The sequence below is a fragment of the Oncorhynchus keta genome, chromosome 4 (genome assembly GCF_023373465.1).
Source record: "Oncorhynchus keta strain PuntledgeMale-10-30-2019 chromosome 4, Oket_V2, whole genome shotgun sequence".
Lineage (NCBI taxonomy): Eukaryota > Metazoa > Chordata > Actinopteri > Salmoniformes > Salmonidae > Oncorhynchus > Oncorhynchus keta.
Genome location: NC_068424.1, coordinates 26012417 through 26033615, shown reverse-complemented (window position 1 = coordinate 26033615; position 21199 = coordinate 26012417). Strand labels below are relative to the sequence as shown.

At 41.7% G+C, this 21199-nt stretch overlaps 1 protein-coding gene across 1 annotated transcript; it reads right to left on the bottom strand.

The window, feature by feature from the left end:
* Positions 1-1817: 1817 nt before the first annotated feature.
* On the bottom strand, positions 1818-17888 carry LOC118371972 (uncharacterized). The gene is made up of 7 exons (XM_035757668.1): positions 17810-17888; positions 17560-17625; positions 15073-15226; positions 10818-10978; positions 8528-8734; positions 7872-8053; positions 1818-7776 (listed from the first exon to the last, which is right to left on the bottom strand). Exons 2-7 carry the CDS (start codon positions 17615-17617, stop codon positions 2221-2223), a joined length of 6318 nt encoding a protein of 2105 aa, XP_035613561.1. The 5' UTR covers positions 17618-17625; positions 17810-17888; the 3' UTR covers positions 1818-2220.
* Positions 17889-21199: the final 3311 nt, after the last annotated feature.

The following is a 21199-nucleotide window of genomic DNA, read 5'->3' as shown; positions in this document are numbered from 1 at the left end:
GGGTGGGAAATTCACACGATACCCAGTTTTACATAGAAAATAATAATTGTTTTAATCGAAAAAAATATTTCCCAGTCCATTATAACATTCATATGACCGTGCTGAAGTTGGCTATTCCTAGATAGACTAGAGTCGGACTAACCATAATAATAATAATTATTATTATTATCCTCATCATTATCATCCTCATGACAACTAGCTAAAGTGGACAAATATTGGCCTACATAGCATGTTGTCTTAAATCTTCATACACTGATTTATTACATTGATTAGACACTCATAATTAATAAATTATGTATATTAATTTATCCGGTTTCACGATTTGAATATGCAAAAGAACATGCTATGTTTTGTTTCTCAAACCTTTCGGGACAAGGATAAATTTGTCATTTCTATGAGTAGGCCTTTAGTCAAGAGATGTCCCTGTTTCAGAGGTTATGTCAGTTATATATAATTATTATTATTTTTTTCACCTTTATTTAACCAGGTAGGCTAGTTGAGAACAAGTTCTCATTTGCAACTGAGACCTGGCCAAGATAAAGCATAGCAGTGTGAACAGACAACACAGAGTTACACATGGAGTAAACAATTAACAAGTCAATAACACAGTAGAAAAAAAGGTGAGTCTATATACAATGTGTGCAAAAGGTATGAGGAGGTAGGCGAATAATTACAATTTTGCAGATTAACAATGCAGTGATAAATGATCAGATGGTCATGTACAGGTAGAGATATCGTTGTGATAATATTTTACTATATACTCTTATCATAAGACATCAGCCGCTAATAGAAATCAAGGAGAATATACTCACGGCGCCAGCGCATCTTGATGCGTCTGTACTAAGCCCAGCCAAATGCCATGGAAGATGGTAGGGTCATAATATTCTGAACAGGAATATTAATGAGAAGAGTAACTCATTCATGGCTACAAAGTATGTGATTCAATTATGACGGTGAACTGGAGTTTGCAGGCCCAATAATTATTTCCAGCAACGTGTTTTGGCAATCTATTCATTGGGGCAAGTATAGTTTGCTTGTGGATAACAAGTGCTTGCCATCACTGAATTGAAGCCCACGAGTCATCTATAATAGATTCCACTAAATAATACGTCATTATATAATAAGATACATGAAAGTATAACACCTCTTAAACTATGGGGCAACATGGATGTAGTTTCAATATAGGCCTCTCATACACATTATAGGCACACTAAATAACACAATTAACACATTTCTTTCGTTTAAAGGGGCAATCTGGGATTTAAAAACAATTCCCAAAGAACGGTTTTTGTTTCAACCCCGTCACTTGTTGGTAAAAAGCTAAGGGATGGTGCTGGCCACCCTCAAATTCATACAAATGATTGTTTTAACAATGTTTTGAAGCTATAGTGTTTGCTTGCATTGTTTACTAATAAATGAGTAAAACAAGCATATATTTGGGGTTCGGATTTGGTAAGCCAATTGAACGAAGCTCATGAGGCATTTATAAGTATTCTTTAAGAATCAATAGCAATTTTTTAAAAGTCAAACAGTTGATGTGGCCTACCAATCCCAGATTGCCACTTTAACGAAAAACTTCAGATGATTTATGTAAAACATTCTGTCAGACTACTTAAAGATATCTACAGTATGACAAAGGTCAGGCCTATAACATTGTTATTACATGATTGTGCCCCCTCCCAGATATACCATTTTGAATAGTGTTTGATCCAAAAGCAGGAAATTGAGCACACAAAAAATAGAATTTCCAGGGGATGAATATAATAAAAATAATAATACCATTTTTTTAATGAATTAAAGTTCAAGTGACTGGTTCATTGGAAATACAATTTTATTTGACATTTTACAATAATACAATGAAATACAGTACACATTAGCACATTTGGTCAAGATTAATATAAGAATACAACATGATCCAAACTTATAAACATAAAAAAACACATTCTAAAATTGAAAGAAAAAGATATTTTGTGATACTAGCAAAACATTGCATAATATCTTCAACAAATATTATTCAATTTAGTGATAATTAACAACATATGTACCTTTGTTACAATGTTATGTGAGGACCAGGTCATGCCAAAGGTAATTACAGTCTTGTGCTAGTATTGTTTTCATGATATGTGTAATGTTTCTAAATGTTATCTGATCAAACATGCAAATATAATGGGAAAATCTGATATCTACATCTTTATTTTCAATATTCAGCTTTTGAAATCTCTATAGTCTTGTGAACATGTCATCCATCATGCCCTCTTTCTGGTCATCATTCTGCGATTCACCCTCAGTGCCTTCCATCAGGTGTGAAATCAATGTCGACAGTGTGCTGTTTGGGTCCAGCAATTGAACCAGTGGCACATTCACACCCCTCTCCTGAAAGATGAGGTTCTGCAAAGTCATGGCTAACATTGAGTCAATGCCTAAGGCAGAGAGAGGAGAATCGTCATTCAACTCATTCTTGTCAACACCAATTGTTTCACTGAGTACAGATCTGATATAACCACTTGGGGAGGAGGAAGCTGCATTATGTCCAGACCGGGACTCTTTCAATTTGTCTTTTTGCATTGCCTCTTCCACTAATGCAGTCATACGCATGGTCAATGAGGCATTTTGAGACATTACATTGTACTTCATGTTTTTGAAGTTGAACTTGCATATAGCCTGTTGAGGTTTGTTTAGCTGGAGGCATTGTTCCAGACTTTCGCGAATCTCTGTAACATCCATCACCATCAATCCCTTTGCCTCAAGAAACCTTTGGAAATGATCCTTGTTCAACAAGAGACCAAGGTTCAAAGGCCCCCAGTTGATGGATTGCCCAGCTAGTCCAATATTCCGTCTATAATGACAGAATAGGTCCAGGAATGAATTGGCTGCTGCATAGTTTGTTTGTGAGACATTGCCAATGAACGCTGCAACAGAGGAGTAGCACACAAAGTAATCCAATTTGCAGTGTTTCGTGGCATGGTGTAGATTCAAAGCCCCATTAACTTTGGGCTTCAGGACTTTCTCATACAGAGACTTGTCAAGGGATTCAATCAGGCCATCGTGCAGGACAACTGCACTGTGGAACACTCCTCTGATTGGACAAGAGGGAAACTTCTTGCCAATGAGACCAATCGCTCTGAGCACATGCTCAGAGACCGAGACATCACATCCCATACATATGATATGGGCACCGTATTGCTTCTCCAGATTGCAGATCTCCTGCTGTATGTCAGGTGTGGGGCTACTTCTGGAGAGTATGACAATGTACTCTCCACCTTTCTGAGAGATGAATTTCACAGTTTCAAATCCCAGCCCAGTGAGGCCACCTGTGACAATGTACATAGAATTCTTTTGGAAAAGCTGATTTGGTTTAGGCAACAAAGGAATTTTGGACAGTGTGCCTCTGGAATCATCTTTACCTAGTGCCACAACAGGCACGGTCTTTGAGCTAAAATACGATTCAGACTCCTCAACAGGCAAGAAGTCGATGCTTCCTGATGTCAACCTTTGAAAGGTAGAGTGTTCTAGAACAAATGACTTCCTGTCCAAATGCATGGACTTGAGCCAACGATAAATGTGTGGCTTCTGGGCAATGAGTGATCCCCTTTGTATGATGCTGGACATTTGAAGAGTTTGCATTCGAACACTATCCTTCACATTTTGGAAAACACTCTGTGCCAGCAAGCATTGGGACTGGGATTCACAGACAATGACAATGTGTCTAACACCAGGGAAATTGCCTGCTTTTGCCAACAGAGATTCGTCAAATGGCGGAAGGAGGACAAATGCATCCATTTTATCAGCATTTACAAACAGCCCATTGCACTGTGTCCCTACAATGACATTCCATCCTGATTTGTTTGCTGTTTGGGCTAAAACCTTGAGCAGACCAGAATCAGGAACAGAGGAGATGATCCCCAACCTTCTCTGTTCTTTGACTCTAGTTAATGCTTTGTACAATATTTCCCATGCCAGCACAAAGTAGGACACACATGGAGCCTCCTTTAGAAATGGGAGCCTCTTTGTTTTGTAGCATGCTTCTTCAGGAACCATGATCGCAGAGGATGTAAGAACAGGGTAGCATGAGACAACATGGTCTCCCACTTTCAGTTTGCTCACATCTTTCCCGACAGCTGTGACAGTGCCACTGAAGTCAAGGGCCAAAAGCTGATGGTTCTGGGATGTGTGTTTGTTCCAGTAAATTGTCTTGCCAAAGTGCAGATCAGAGACACTGACAGGAAAGTAGTCTGAGGAATGAACAGATATCTTACTGAGCTGAATCTCAACTGACTTCTGCTGGATGTCCTTTTTCTCGACCTCACACCTAATGGCAGACAAGCTAGTCATTCTGTAGGGGTCAGCCGTCTGAAAGATACATGCCTCGGACATTGAAGAAGACATACTTCCCCCAGAGCTCTCAATGCTTTCCATGGGAGTATGCACAATATCAGATTTAAAAATCAGCCCATCTTTCACAACCAACTCCTGGTATTTGCTGCAAGGGTATGACTTTAAGACCTCAGACAGAGCTTTGATGTCCTCTGTAGAGACAGAGCTGATGTCAATCAGCTGGAAGGAAAGATCTGCCATTTCTGCAGCACATGCTCTAGTCATGCCTGAGAGGGCAAAGCCTGGGCTGATGCGGTCTACTGTGTTCTCTGCTGATCGGTAAGTAATTACTCTGATGGAGTTTGGAAAATTACTCGCCCTTAGTTCCAGGACTAGTTGACGGAAAATCTCACAGCAGTTTACTATATTCTCCAGAACAGTCTCGGTTTTGACTGAAGTGAGTTCTTCCTCACCCCACATAAACAAGACCTCTTCAAAGTTTTTCTTGATATCTGAGATATTAAGGTTTGCCAGAAGTGTGGGAAATCCATGGTTTAAGAACTCCTTAGCATGTGCAAAGGGAATGTATTTAGACATTGAGCTCAAGTGTGGCTGCATGGCTTTGGAAACTCCTACCTGGTCAGAAAAGACCAAGGCCTTTCGTGCCTGAGAGGACTTGATGTCCTCAGAGACAACCCTGAAGTCATTGTGGAAGAAGTATTCCTCAACAACACGAGAATGGCTCCCAAGGTACTTGATCATCACATGCTTAAGCTCAACCAATATTCTTCCCTCTTTGTCTGTGAAGCAACCACATACTTCAAAGTGATCAACTCCTACATCAATTGCTCTCACATAAACAATCATTTCCGGTTGCAGAGGTTCAAAGACTGTCAAGCTGCCTATTTTGGCAGGAAACCCAGGCCTGGAAGAGAATCCGTGTGCTACTGTAACAGGAGCAAGTTGCATCAGGAAGTCTAGAACTACAGGGTGAATACAGTAGTCATGCAACTGAGACAGCAATTCCTCTGGAACTGTGACAACTGAAAAAGCCTCCTTAAGCTCTTCACCATAGTGTACATCACCCTTGTTCTGGAAAACATTGCCGTACTGAAACCCGCCATGACCTATGTTGTAAAACTCCTCCGAGCTCATCACTGACTTGCACCTTTTGTAGATAGAGCTTAGCGAAATGTTCTGCTCTTCGACTAGTCTTTCTTGCTTGCACACTATTGTGCCTGATGCATAGGTTGAAGAGGAAGAATGTATCTTAATATGCGTCTCATCTTCTGCTGGTTCAAGTTGCACTTTCATCTCTGGTGCATTTTTGGTGAAAACAAATGGACTTTGAAAGTTGATGCTGATTTGCAGTGTGTTGAGTGGCACTTTTGGTTTGGCACTTAACATGAAAGCAGACAAACCCAACTCAGTATAGAAAGCGCCAGGGACAATGGCAACACCATTGTGTTTATGCTCATGCACGTAAGATACTGAGTCAGAAAACAGATCACAGCTAAAGCTATTGCCCTCACTTCCTGTCTGAGTTAGCACAGGATGAGTACCTGCTGTATTTATTTTTGATGCAGGAATGATAACATCTCTCTGAGTGGAATCAAACTGATACACAGGGAAATGTGTTGGTAATGCCTCACAGTCTCTGTAGAATTGATCCCAGTCGATCTGAACCCCAGACTCAAACAGTTTGGATACAGTGGTCAGCATTGTCTCATGATCTTTTTCTGGCTGCACTGAGGACATAACTATGGTGTCATTTCCCAGAGTCTCCTGGATGTTCCTTTGTAGAGCCCTTCTAGGGCCTATCTCTACAAAGACCACGTTCTTTTTGTCTTTGGTTGCTGATCTCACTGCCTGTTCAAATGAAACAGGCTCTCGAATGTTCCTGGCCCAGTATTTGCCTGTGCTGAAGTCTGGCTGCTCTACCTCCTTCCCTGTCACTGTGGAGAACAATTCTGTCTCAACATGATTCACCTGTAAATAACCAATACTGTCCTCTATTTGAGAGAGGATGGGATCCATCATCTGGCTGTGGTATGCAGCAGGGACATCCAGAACATGGAGGAACAGATTCTTACTCTTGACTGAACTGCTTAGCTTTTGATGGAGACTGTCTATAGCATCAGCATCACCTGCAAGGGTGCAGGACTGTGGACTGTTGGAGGCAGCCAGGCAAACCTTATTTAAGTAGGAGGGAAGGAGGTTCAAGACCTCTGACACGGCCATGTTACTGACCACAAGCATTTTCCCTCCTGTGACCTTACTCTGCAGAGTACTGCGGAAGTAAATCACCTTCACTGCATCCTCAAGGGACAGCAGACCAGAGCAATGGGCAGCAGCAACCTCTCCAACAGAGTGACCAAGAATTGCATCTGGTTTGATGCCCCAGTGCTTGAAGAGACTGGCAATGCCAACCTGAATGGCAAAGAGGAGGGGCTGGATAACATCTGGTTTTGAAAAGTCCTTAATCTCAGATTCACTCTCAAGTCTCTCTAAGACACTCATGTTATTGAACTTTTGGAAAAGCATCTCCACCTCCCTGATCTTCTCTCTGAACACAGGCTCATGTTTCAGGAGCTCCTTGCACATACCTTGGTAGGTCACACCATTACCACAAAAGACAAATACTAACCTTGGATCTGAGTATGAGGGGTAGGGAGTTTTAGTCAGGGCAGACTTGAGTTGATCTTTTAGATCAACCAGAGAGGAAGTTCTGAAAGCCTTCTTGTATTTGTGTTTTAAGTGACTTCTCCTGCAAGCAGATGTGTATGCAAGAGCTTCTAAATCAACTTTGTTGTCTTTGTCTATCTGTTGAATTGTGTCCTCCATCATCATACTGATAGACTTTTCAGAACTCGCAGAGAGGACAAAATACTTGTGTGATTTTCTACCACTCTTTCTAGAAACCTGTGACTGCTTGTGTTGCTTGACAATAACATGTGCATTTGTTCCTCCAAAACCAAAGTTATTTATCCCTGCAACCCTTTCAACAGAATCTCCCCACTTTTCTGCTTTAGTGGGAACCTTTACATTTAAGGCTTTAGCGTCTATACTGGCACTATCCTCAGAGTAGAACAGTGAAGGGACAATGGTTTCATGCTTCATCATTAGTAGTACCTTGATTAGACCTGCCACTCCAGCTGCAGATTCTGTGTGTCCAATGTTGCCTTTCACAGAGCCGATGCGGAGTGTTTCTGAACCTGGAGGTCTGGCTTTGGCAATGACTTTGGAGATACTGCCTGCTTCTATGGGATCCCCCACTGGAGTTCCAGTCCCATGAGCCTCTATGTACTGGACAGTGGACAGGTCAGACTGTGAATAGATTCTGCGGAGCAGCTCCTCTTGCTGGACCATGGATGGCTTGGTGATTGGAGTGACTGTGCGGCCATCTTGGTTTACAGCAGTTTTTCTTATGATGCCCCATACATGGTCATTTTCTTTGAGAGCCTGGGTAATTAATACATAATCAGTGTGAAATATCATGTGTAGCCTGTCAGAAACATTGACAGCGATTTTGTGACAGTTAAACACAAGATATTTACTTGTTTCAGTGGCTTCAGCAGAATAACCCCGCAGCCCTCTCCTCTGCCATAGCCATCCGCTCTGCTGGAGAAAGGTTTGCTTGTGCCTTCAGGGGAAATCATCTTTGCTTTGCTGAGAGCGACAAAGACTCGTGGTTGTATGATACAGCTGACACCACCACAAAGGGCCATCTCGCAATCACCTGATAAAAAGCATATAAAATACCCCAGATTATATTTAAGCAACAAGGCCCAAGAGGTTATGGTATATTTAAGCAATAAGGCATGAGATGGTGTGGTATATGTCCAATATAGCACGGCAAAGGGCTGTTCTAATGCACGACGCAACGCAGAGTGCCTGAATATAGCCCTTAGCCGTGGTATATTGGCCATATATAAAAACAAATCCAAAGTGGCTTATTGCTATAAACTGGTTACTAACATAAAAATAATAGTAAATAATTATGTTTGAGTCATACCCGTGGTATATTGTCTGATTTACACACGGCTGAAATGCTGTTTCAGACAGTCAGCGCATCTAGGACCATCTAACTCCCCGGTTTATCATTTGTAATGAGATACCGACCATGTTCTTTTAGTGTTGAATTATGTCAGGTATCATTTTATTGACAAAAGGTTTCATGCACGTGCAATGTAAATATGACACCTTTACCAACCTTGTCTTATGGCTTGACAAGCAAAATGAAGTGCAACAAGGGATGAAGAGCAGGCACTGTCAATGGACATTGAGGGTCCAGTGAAGTTGAAGACGTAGGAGACTCGGTTGGAGGCTAAACTCATAGCTAGTCCAGTGCCGGTGCAGTGGTTGATTATATTTGGGTTGACACTTCCGGCAGATTGTTCATAATCTCTGTTCATTAGCCCTTCAATGAAAATAGACATACTTTGTTACAGCTAGTTGAAGAGAATAACATTACATGTGAATATTTTTCTAAATGGAAACATCAAATGATCTGTGGTATGTTAATGCTTGTGCATGTCACACAATGCAGTGTTGCCTTTTGGTGTTTGCATGTTTGTTTTTTTGTTTACAACAATCCGTTTTAAAAAAGTATTATTATTTTGTCTTAAAAGTATGAAAATACACACTACCTTTCAAAAGTGTGGGGTCACTTAGAAATGTCCTTGTTTTTGAAAGAAAATCACATTTTTTGTCCATTAAAATAACATCAAATTGATCAGAAATACAGCGTGGACATTGTTAATGTTGTAAATAACTATTGTAGCTGGAAATGGCATATTTTTAATGAAATATCTACATAGGCGTACAGAGGCCCATTATCAGCAACCATCACTCCTGTGTTCCAATGGCACGTTGTGTTAGCTAATCCAAGTTTATCATTTTAAAATGCTAATGGATCATTATGCAATTATGTTACCTGAAAACTGTTGATCTGATTAAAGAAGCAATAAAACTGGCCTTCTTTAGACTAGTTGAGTATCTGAAGAATCAGCATTTGTGGGTTCGTTTTCAGGCTCAAAATGGCCAGAAACAAAGTACTTTCTTCTGAAACTCGTCAGTCTATTCTTGTTCTGAGAAATGAAGGCTATTCCATGCGAGAAATTGCCAAGAAACTGAAGATCTAGTACAACGCTGTGTACTACTCTCTTCACAGAACAGCACCAACTGGCTCCAACCAGAATAGAAAGAGGAGTGGGAGGCACCGGTGCACAACTGAGTAAGAGGACAAGTACATTGGAGTGTCTAGTTTGAGAAACAGATGCCTCACAAGTCCTCAACTGGCAGCTTCATTAAATAGTACCCGCAAAACACCAGTCTCAACATCAACTGTGAAGAGGCGACTCCGGGATGCTGGCCTTCTAGGCAGAGTTGCAAAGAAAAAGCCATATCTAAGACTGGCCAATAAAAATAAAAGATTAAGGTGGGCTAAAAAACACAGACACTAGACTCTGCCTACAAGGCCAGCATCACGGAGTCGCCTCTTCACTGCTGACATTGAGACGGGTGTTTTGCGGGTACTATTTAATGAAGCTGCCAGTTGAGGACTTGTGAGGTGTCTGTTTCTCAAACTAGACACTCTAATGTACTTGTCCTCTGGCTCAGTTGTGCACTGGGGCACATCTGAGCATTTACCACTATGTAGATATTCCATAAAAAAATCTGCCGTTTCCAGCTACAATAGTAATTTACAACATTAACAATGTCTACACTGTATTTGTAATCAATTTGATGCTATTTTAATGGACAAAAAATGTGCTTTTCTTTCAAAAACAAGGACATTTCTAAGCGACCCCAAGCTTTTGAATGGTAGTGTTGGTGTAATTACTATTACATATTACTTCCAAATGTTATTATTGAGCATATAATGACCGTGGTTCATAGTAGCAATACTAAACATTACAATTATTGTAACTACACTCTTATAAAACAAAATATGCTAGAACCTAAAAGGATTATTTGTCACGACTTCCGCCGAAGTCGGTCCCTCTCCTGGTTCGGGTGGCGTTCGGCGGTCGATGTCACCGGCCTTCTAGCCATCGCCAATCCACCTGTTATTTTCCATTTCTTTTGCCTTGTCTTCCCTAACACCTGATTTCAATTCCGTCAATTACATGTTGTGTATTTAACCCTCTGTTTCCCCCATGTCCTTGTCCAGAATTGTTTCTTGTAGTGCTTTTGTACGTTATGTTGGTGGATACCGGGTTTTGTTTGACCCATTCATTGATTGTTCTGTTTACGGTGGTTTTTATGTTTATTGAACGACACAGTTGTAAATCAGTTTTCGCTCTCTGCAGCCAGTACGCACCCCGTGACATTATTTGGCTGTCCCCATAGGAGAATAGAGTTCTACCTGGAACCAAAAAGGGTTCTCCTATGGGGACAGCCAAAGAAACCTTTTGGAACCCTTTCTTATAAGAGTGTGATTTACTTTTAAAATGACTAAATGCCAGTTGCATAAGAGAACAGAATATTGTTCACCTTACCCAAAAACACCCCTGTCCTGGTCCCACTGGCCTTCTCCATTGGTATCCCAGCATTTTCTAGAGCCCTGTATGTACACTGAAGAAGGTATTTTTGCTGGGGATCCATTTGTTCCACTTCTGTTTCAGTGATGCCAAAGAACTTGTGATCAAACAGATTGAACCTGCGAAAATTATTGGAAATGTAAAGTTAGTTTGATTTAAGTCTCTGGTGACAGATTGCTAACATATTTGGGACTAGCCACTGCTACCTACTTCTGATAATATAATTTCCTAACCAAAGATGTATTAAGTCAAGGTCCCTTAGTAAGCATATAAGATAAGATGTATTTTATTGTCTATGAATTTACAGAGAATGGAAATGTGTCTTTATGCTAACATAACACAACCCAAACCCCGAGACACACATAAATACCCTGAGGCGCTGGAAGCATTGAGTCAGCTGCAGTGCCGTGCCACTGCAGCAATTATGGAGTTCTCAGCTGTTATCGTGACTGTTGTATACATTCCACCTCAGGACAACAAATACAACAAGCTGGCACTTAGCGAACTGTACGAGGCTAAAACAAGCGGGAAAACTTACATCCGAAGCCTGCATTTCTTCCATTTTTATTCCGTATCATTAAGACATGTGAAGCCCAACTTCCATCCACACGTCTCCTTTGCCACTAGGGCCGATAAAGTCCTAGACCACTGTTACTCTACCCACAAGCAAGCATACAAGGCCCTCCCTTGTCCACCATTCGGCAAATAAGATCATTACTCCGTACTTCTGCTTCCTGTTTACAAGCAGAAGCTCAAACAACAAGTCATTTTATGTGACTTGCTCCTATGAGAAATGGCCACCAGAATCAGAGATTATGCTACAGGACTGCTTGGCTAGCGCTGATTGGAATATGTTCAGAGACTCCGCCGATAATATCGACGAGCTAACCGCTTCCCCAATCAAAAGCCCTGGATTAACACCAAGGTTTGCGCTAAACTAAATGACAGGGCTACCGGACACAGAGCTATCGCAGACAACCCTGATGCTACGGCTGAAGACAGGAACAAGTACAAGATGTCCTGCTACGACCTTTGCAGAGTCATCAAACGAGCAAAAGGACAATATAGGAATGAAGTGGAATCATACTACACAGGCTCTGACGCCCGCCGCATGTGACAGGGGCTACAGTCCATTACGGATTACTAAGAAAAACCCAGCCCTGATCTGCTCAATGATGCCTCTCTTCCAGATGAACTCAATACATTTTATGCTGGCTTCAACAATAAAAACACTGTATCATGCGTGAGGGATCCAGACGATATTCCAGGGCGTGTTTTCAGAGCATGCGCAGATCAGCTGGCTGGCACATTCATGGTAATTTTCAACCTCTCCCAGTCTGTAAAATTACTACCATCATTCCTGTTTCCAAGATCTCTAAGGCTTAATGCCACGATGACTACCACCCGGTAAAACTCACATCCGTAATAATGAAGTGCTTTGAAAGGCTGGTTATGACACACATCAACTACATCATCCTAGACCCATTCCAATTTGCATACCACCCCAACAGATAGACGATGCATTCTCAATTGCACTCCACACTGCCTTCACCCACGTAGATAAAAGGAATACCTATGTGAGAATGCTGTTCAGTTACTACAGTTTAGGGTTCAACGCTATTGTCCCCTCCAAGCTCGTCACCTAACGTAGGCCCCTGGGACTGAACAACACCTTCTGCAACTGGATCCTGGACTTTGTGATCGGCCAACCCCAGGTGGTGAGGGTAGGCAACATCACCTCCGCTGACCCTCAACACTGGGCCCCACAGGGGTGTGTGCTTAGTCCCCTCCTGTACTCCCTGTTCACCAAGGACTACGTGGCCACGCATGACTGCAACACCATCATCATGTTTGCTGACGACACGACGGTGGTAGGCCTGATTACCGACGATGATGATCCCTAGAGTCATTACTTTGTAGAAACACCTTTGGCAGTGATTACAGATATGAGTATTTCTGGGTGAGTCTCTAAGAGCTTTCCACACCTGGATTGTGTAATATTTGTCCATTAGTCTTTTAAAAATTCTTCAAACTCTGTCAAATTGGTTGTTGATCATAGCTAGAAAACCATTTTCAGGTTTTGCCATAGATTTTCAAGTAGATTTTTGTCAAAACTGTAACTCTGCCACTTCCGGACATTCACTGTCTTCTTGGTAAGCAACTCCGGTGTAGATTTGGCCATGTGCTTTAGGTTATTGTCCTACTGGAAGGTGAATTAATCTCCCAGTGTCTGTTGGAAAGCAAACTGAAGTAGGTTTTCCTCTAGGATTCTGCCTGTGTTTAGCTCCATTTCGTTTATATTCTATCCTGAAAAACTCCCCAGTCTTTAACAATTTCAAACAAACCCATAACATGATTCAGCCACCGCTATGTATGAAAATATGGATAGTACTCAGTAATGTGTTGTATTGGATTTGTACCAGGACAAAGAGTGAATTGCTTAGCCACGTTGTTTGCAGTATTACTTTAGTGCCTTGTTGCAAACAGGATGCATGTTTAAGAATATTTGTATTCTGTACAGGCGTCCTTCTTTTTACTCTGTCAATTAGGTTAGTATTGTGGAGTAACTACAATGTTGTTGATCCATCCTCGGTTTTCTCCTTTCACATCCATTTATCTCTGTAACTGTTTGAAAGTCAGCATTAGCCTCATGGTGAAATCCCTGAGTGGTTTCCTTCCTGTCCGGCAACTGAGTTCGGATGGATGCCTGTATCTTTGTAGTGACTGTGTGTATTGATACACCATCCAAAGTGCAATGAATAACCACCATGCTCAAAGGGATATTCAAAGTCTGCTTTAAAAAAAAACATTTTTTTTAACACTACCACATCTTCACCCGACCTCATTTTCTATTGTATGGTGTTTGTGTTTCTCTTATGTGCAAAAAAAGGAATCTTTACATTGTCCTTCTTTGTGCCCTTCTTTGCAAGGCATTGGAAAACGTCCCTGGTCTTTGTGGTTTAATCTTTTTTTTTAAATTCACTGCTTGACTGAGGGACCTTATGTGTGGGGTACAGATATGAGGTAGTCATTCACAAATCAGGTTAAACACTGCAACTTAAGTGACTTATTAATCACATTTTTACTCATGAACTTATTTAGGCTTGCCATAACAAAAATACTTATTGTCTCAAGACATTTAATCTTTTCATTTTTAATTAGGTAACATTTTGAAAAACATAATTCCACTTTGACATTATGGGGTATTGTGTGTAGTCCAGTGCCAAAACATTGAATCCATTTTAAAGTCAGGCTGTAACACAACAACATGTGGAAAAAGTCAAGGGGTGTGAATATTCTCTGAAAACACTATATCTACCTCTATCACTCCAGTATGCCTGCACATTGTAAGTATGGTATTGGAACTGCCCCTGTATAAGGCTTCTTACTTTCTCCTGTTCTTCTTATTTCTTATTTCTCGTGTGTTTTCGTTCTACCTTATGTTATTTTTAGTGCTACATTGATATTGATTACTGCGATGTTGAGTTTGAAGCTTACAAGAAAGACATTTCACTGTACTTGAGCATGTGACATTAAAACTTTAATTATAGGGTGTTAAGTTGCTTGCTCATGGGCACAACGGCAAGAAATGGTATCTAGGATGATGCGTTATCTTAATACCAAGTATGTCAATTGTCATAATAAATAGATACGACTCAATATGATGTAATATCCAAATGTCAACCTTTTTACATGTGGGGTTGCTGCACATGAACCTGTTTTATTATAGATTTTGATTAATCAAATCCAAACAGGCATTTTCAAATTCTGCTCTACAAATTAGGCCATCATTTAAAAAAATGTATTTGACATTTTTAATGCCTTATCTTATAACTGATGTTTTGGGGGAAATTGAAAGAGTAGCTAGAACTGTGTTTCAATGTTGATCCTGGGGACAAATGCCCTTTTTGTAATGATTTTTGCTACAGTTAAGCATGAATTATTTTAAGAGCTCCCAGATGGCGCAGTGGTCTAAGGCACTGCATCTCAGTGTTAGAGGTGTCACTAGAGACCCGGGTTTGATTCTAGGCTGTATCACAACCGGCTGTGATTGGGAGTCCCATAGTGCGGCGCAGAATTGGCCCAGCGTCATTAGGGTTTGGCCGGGGTAGGCCGTTATTGTAAATAAGAATTTGTTCTTAACTGACTTGCCTAGTTAATGGAAAATGATTTCTTATTTATTGAATGCAAGGAACAAGGCAAAAATGCATACCCATCAATAAGTGCAGCCTTCGCTGTGCGCGATTTCCCCACTTTGTTGTCATCAGGGTCATACCACTGGGAACAGTCAAATCTCTCAGTTGGGATTGGCACTGCACAGTTCTTCCCCTCCAATAGAACCTTCCAGAAACTGTCAAGCCCCTCTCCTGTACAGACACATAAATGTTTAATTCAAAGTTGGAAAGTAAATATCATGATAGTTATCATCCCTAAAGCCAACACCTCATTTGGCCGCCTTTCGTTCCAGTTCTCTGCTGCCTGTGACTGGAACGAATTGCAAAAATTGCTGAAGTTGGAGACTTTTATCTCCCTCACCAACTTCAAACATCTGCTATCTGAGCAGCTAACCGATCGCTGCAGCTGTACATAGTCTATCGGCAAATAGCCCACCCATTTTTACCTACCTCATCCCCATACTGTTTTTATTTATTTACTTTTCTGCTCTTTTGCACACCAATATCTCTACCTGTACATGACCATCTGATCATTTATCACTCCAGTGTTAATCTGCAAAATTGTAATTATTCGCCTACCTCCTCATGCCTTTTGCACACAATGTATATAGACTCCCCTTTTTTTTTCTTCCTATTGTGTTATTGACTTGTTAATTGTTTACTCCATGTGTAACTCTGCGTTGTCTGCTCACACTGCTATGCTTTATCTTGGCCAGGTCGCAGTTGCAAATGAGAACTTGTTCTCAACTAGCCTACCTGGTTCAATAAAAGTGAAATAAATAATTAAACATTTTTAAAAATTCATATTTAACGTTATAATTACTATTGCACCAGTGATGCAGCCGGGTGGACAGCTGGCACAAGTTAGTGTTCCAAAGTCAAGAGATTCCCAGCATTTACTTTTACCCCGTTTTGTCCCCATGTTGTGTCTTGTATATTTGGTAAGGGTTAAGACCCTTCCACAAACCCTCTCATCTCCCTGCACAATGCTTCACCCGACCTCATTTTCTATTGTATGGTGTTTTTGTTTCTCTTATGTGCAAAAAAAAGGAATCTTTACATTTTGGACAGAATTTAGATGAAATTCAATTCAGATATAATTGTAAATAGTGATCGGTTGGTAAACTCGCCGGTCACACCTAAAAAACACACCAATACCATCAATGCATTTTTCCACAACATGTGGGTACACATGTAGGATCTTAATTTAATCACTATTATGTTGTGAGAATTGTAGTGTTGTGAAACTTGTAGTGTATTTGTAAACTTCTAAAGTGTGTCATTTCAATTTTGAAATGTTTGACTATATAATCCACGTAATAATTCACATTTCCTGTTGCTGCAGGATTATTTTCCTGCTGTAGCAAACTGGCTCAAATTAAGATCCTACATCTGTAAAATGTTACGCAATTAATAAAGGTGGGTAAACTGCGTTTACTTACATTTACCCTCCACTGGTTGTAAACATGCACACCAAAACAGTAAAACAAATCATTAACACATTCTAATTACATACTATCACTTTGATGTCTCAAATTAATAGATTTTTGCCTGTTTTTGTCAAATCAATCTCTATTGAAATAGAGGGAACCACTTTAAGTAATCAGACAATGCCATATGTGAGCTGGGGTGACTGCATCACATTGCATGTCCTGTAGTGATTTAACACATCAAGATTATTTGGATGTTTTTTCAGAATCAAATCAAATCAAATCAAATCAAATTCATTTATATAGCCCTTCGTACATCAGCTGATATCTCAAAGTGCTGTACAGAAACCCAGCCTAAAACCCCAAACAGCAAACAATGCAGGTGTAAATGCACGGTGGCTAGGAAAAACTCCCTAGAAAGGCCAAAACCTAGGAAGAAACCTAGAGAGGAACCGGGCTATGTGGGGTGGCCAGTCCTCTTCTGGCTGTGCCGGGTAGAGATTATAACAGAACATGACCAAGATGTTCAAATGTTCATAAATGACCAGCATGGTCGAATAATAATAAGGCAGAACAGTTGAAACTGGAGCAGCAGCACAGTCAGGTGGACTGGGGACAGCAAGGAGCCTTCATGTCAGGTAGTCCTGGGGCAGAGACAGCAAGGGCGGTTCGTTGCTCCAGAGCCTTTCCGTTCACCCTCCCACTCCTGGGCCAGACTACACTCAATCATATGACCCACTGAAGAGATGAGTCTTCAGTAAAGACTTAAAGGTTGAGACCGAGTTTGCGTCTCTGACATGGGTAGGCAGACCGTTCCATAAAAATGGAGCTCTATAGGAGAAAGCCCTGCCTCCAGCTGTTTGCTTAGAAATTCTAGGGACAATTAGGAGGCCTGCGTCTTGTGACCGTAGCGTACGTGTAGGTATGTACGGCAGGACCAAATCAGAGAGGTAGGTAGGGGCAAGCCCATGTAATGCTTTGAAGGTTAGCAGTAAAACCTTGAAATCAGCCCTTGCTTTGACAGGAAGCCAGTGTAGAGAGGCTAGCACTGGAGTAATATGATCAAATTTTTTATCCATAAATGTAAAGTTTTACCTCCTGGGAAATTGCAGCCAATACCGACTACAGCAATGTCGTCCTCAGCATCTCCCATCTTTACACCTGTCAGAAAATGCAAAGACCGAACTGGCATGAGTTCATGATCTTCAGGAAAATGTTATTGACTATGCGATCAAACAAAAAATAGCTGATGTTCTTGCAATAAAATGTAAAAAAAAACATTGCCTTCCAATTGTATTAAAATAGTACTATTCAGATCAGTGAACTTACTTTAACATGCACCTACCTCATGAGTCTTGAATCTTCATTTGGCAATAAAATCAATGTCTCAGTTGAACTTTTTATAGTTTTTCTTTCAGTCGTCTTCATAACACCTTAGGTTAATCATTGCCTAAATTTCTAAAAGATTTAGAACTTTCACCCTTACATTGCTTCCTTCAGAAGGTGGGAAAGTACCCTAGGACACAAATGAAGTGCAATTTTAGATAAGAGAACTGGTGTGAATTCTGATTTTATCTTTGTTAATAATTGCTACATGCAAGTAAAACGTTGGATATGATCTGGACCAACACTACAGGTGAACTCATTACTCTGAAGGTCATTGGGAAGCAAGGCCGGACTACCGCATTTGGGGCACCGACATCGCCGAGTTATCTGTCTGGTTATTTTATGGAGCATGGCTGGAAAAAGCTATTTCCTTAACACTTGTGCTGAGGAATGGAATGGTGCACCAACCAACTAAAATTCAACCTTATGCTAGGGAGTTTTAAGGCAAACCTTAAGAAATGGTTAATGGGCAAAATGCTTTAAGATAGAACAGGCTAAGAGAAAGTATAATAGTATTAATGATTGGTACTTGGTCATCTATTTGATACATCGGACTGTTTCCTCCCTATTGATGAGATGACAGGGTTTCTTTCTGGATCAAAAAGGGGCTTAGGGGCCTCCCGAGTGAAGCAGCAGTCTAAGGCACTGCATTGCAGTGTTGCGGCGTCACTGCAGCCTGGGGTTTGGTCATGTTTCTGAGGACGCATGACTCGACCTTTGCCACTCCCGAGCCCGTTGGGGACTTGCAGCGATGAGACAAGATCGCAAACATGAAATTGGGGTGAAAAGGGGGGTAAAAGAAAAAGATTTTAAAAAAGGGGCATGGCAGGGCTGGATTTGAGAGATCATGTTTGAAGCCTCCATCTTGGTGGTTTAGAGAAATTTCTGAATTTTTAAGCCAATTTCCTGCAATTCTACAAATGTATCAATGATGAGACAAATTGTTCCAACAATTATACACATTTTCCCATGGAACTGTGAGAAAATATTGCACTTTTTAAGCTAATTTCCTGAGATTCCATCTATGTTGGCATGTAGTTGATACACATGGTAAAAAAATCTGCTGAATATTGACCGAGCGAGTAAACTCCCACTACCATCAATTCTACTTGCTGACATGCAATCATTGGAAAACAAAACTGATGACCTACGATTATGATTATCCTACCAACGGGACATCAAGAACAATAATATCTTATGTTTCACTGAGTCATGGCTGAAAGACGACACAGATAATATAGAGCTGGAGGGATTTTCAATGCACCGGCAGAACAGAGAAGCTACGTCTGGTAAGACGAGGGGTGGGGGTGTGTGTCTTCTTGTCAATAACAGCTGGTGCGCAATGTCTGATATTAAAGAAGTCTCAAGGTATTGAGGTATCTGATCAGGCCCTACACCCAAACAAGGGCACTGCGTTCATCCACCTCTGGCCTGCTCGCCTCCCTACCACTGAGGAAGTACAGTTCCCGCTCAGCCCAGTCAAAACTGTTCGCTGCTCTGGCCCCCCAATGGTGGAACAAACTCCCTCACGACGCCAGGACAGCGGAGTCAATCACCACCTTCCGGAGACACCTGAAACCCCACCTCTTCAAGGAATACCTAGGATAGGGTAAGTAAGGGTAAGTAATCCTTCTCACCCCCCTTCTCACCCCCCCCAACAAGATTTAGATGCAAGTGGCTGTTCCACTGGTTGTCATAAGGTGTATGCACCAATTTGTAAGTCGCTCTGGATAAGAGCGTCTGCTAAATGACTTAAATGTAAATGTAAATGTATTGCTCACCTGAGATAGAGTACCTTATGATAAGCTGTAGGCTACACTATCTACCAAAAGAGTTCTCATCTAAATTGTTCGTATCAGTCTATTTACCACCACAGACCGATGCTGGCACTAAGACTGCACTCCTCCAACTCTGTAAGGCCATAGGCAAACAAGACATTTCTCACCCAGAAGCGGCGCTCCTAGTGGCCGGAGACTTTAATGCAGGCAAACTTAAATCAGTTTTACCAAATTTTTACCAGCATGTTACATGTTTAACCAGAGGAAAAAAAACTCCAGACCACCTTTACTCCACACACAGAGATGCATGCAAAGCTCTCCCCCGCCCTTCATTTGGCAAATCTGGCCATAATTCTATCCTCCTGATTCCTGCTTACAAGCAGGACGTAACAGTGACTCGCTCAATACGGACGTGGTCAGACGACGTGGATGCTACGCTACAGGACTGTTTTGCTAGCACTGACTGGAATATATTCCAGGATTCATCAAATGGCATTGAGAAGTATACCACCTCAGTCATCGGCTTCATCAATAAGTGCATCAACGACGTCGTCCCCATAGTGACTGTATGTACATATCCCAACCAGAAGCCATGGATCATAGGCAACATCCGCATCGAGCTAAAGGCTAGAGCTGCTGCTTTAAAGAGCGGAACACTAATCTGGACACCTATAAGAAATCCCCCTATGACCTCAGACGAACCATCAAACAAGCAAAGCGTCATACAGGATTAAGATTGAATTCAATACATCGGCTCTGAAACTCGTTGGATGTGGCAGGGCTTGAGAACTATTACAGACTACAAAGACATGATCTGCCCAGTGACGCGAGCCTACCACATGAGCTAAATGCCTTTTACGCTTGCTTCGAGGCAAGCAACACTGAAGCATGCACGAGAGCACCAGCTCTTCTGGATGACTGTGTGATAACACTTTCGGTAGCTGATGTGAGCAAGACCTTTAAATAAACAGATCAACCTTCACAAAGACACGGGGCCAGATGGATTACCAGGACGTATACTCAAAGCATGTGCAGACAGGGGCCTACCGAGTGGCGCAGTGGTCTAAGGTACTGCATCGCTAGCTGTGCCACCAGAGACTCTGGGTTTGAGCCCAGGCTCTGTTGCAGCCAGCCGCAACCGGGAGGCCCATGGGGCGGCGCACAATTGGCCTAGTGTCGTCCGGGTTAGGGAGGGTTTGGCCGGCAGGGATATCCTTGTCTCATTGCGCACTAGCGACTCCTGTGGCGGGCCGTGCGCAGTGCACGCTGACCAGGTCTCTAGGAGTATGGTGTTTCCTCCAACACATTGGTGCAGCTGGCTTCCGAGTTGGATGCGCGCTGTGTTAAGAAGCAGTGCGGCTTGGTTGGGTTGGGTTGTGTTTCGGAGGACGCATGGCTCTCGACCTTCGCCTCTCCTGAGTCCGTGCGGGAGTTGTAACGATGAGACAAGACAGTAACTACTAACAATTGAATACCACGAAATTGGGTAGCAAAAGCGAGGTCAAAAAAAGCACGCACGGACCAACTGGAAAGTGTCTTCACTGACATTATCAACCTCTCCCTGACTGAGT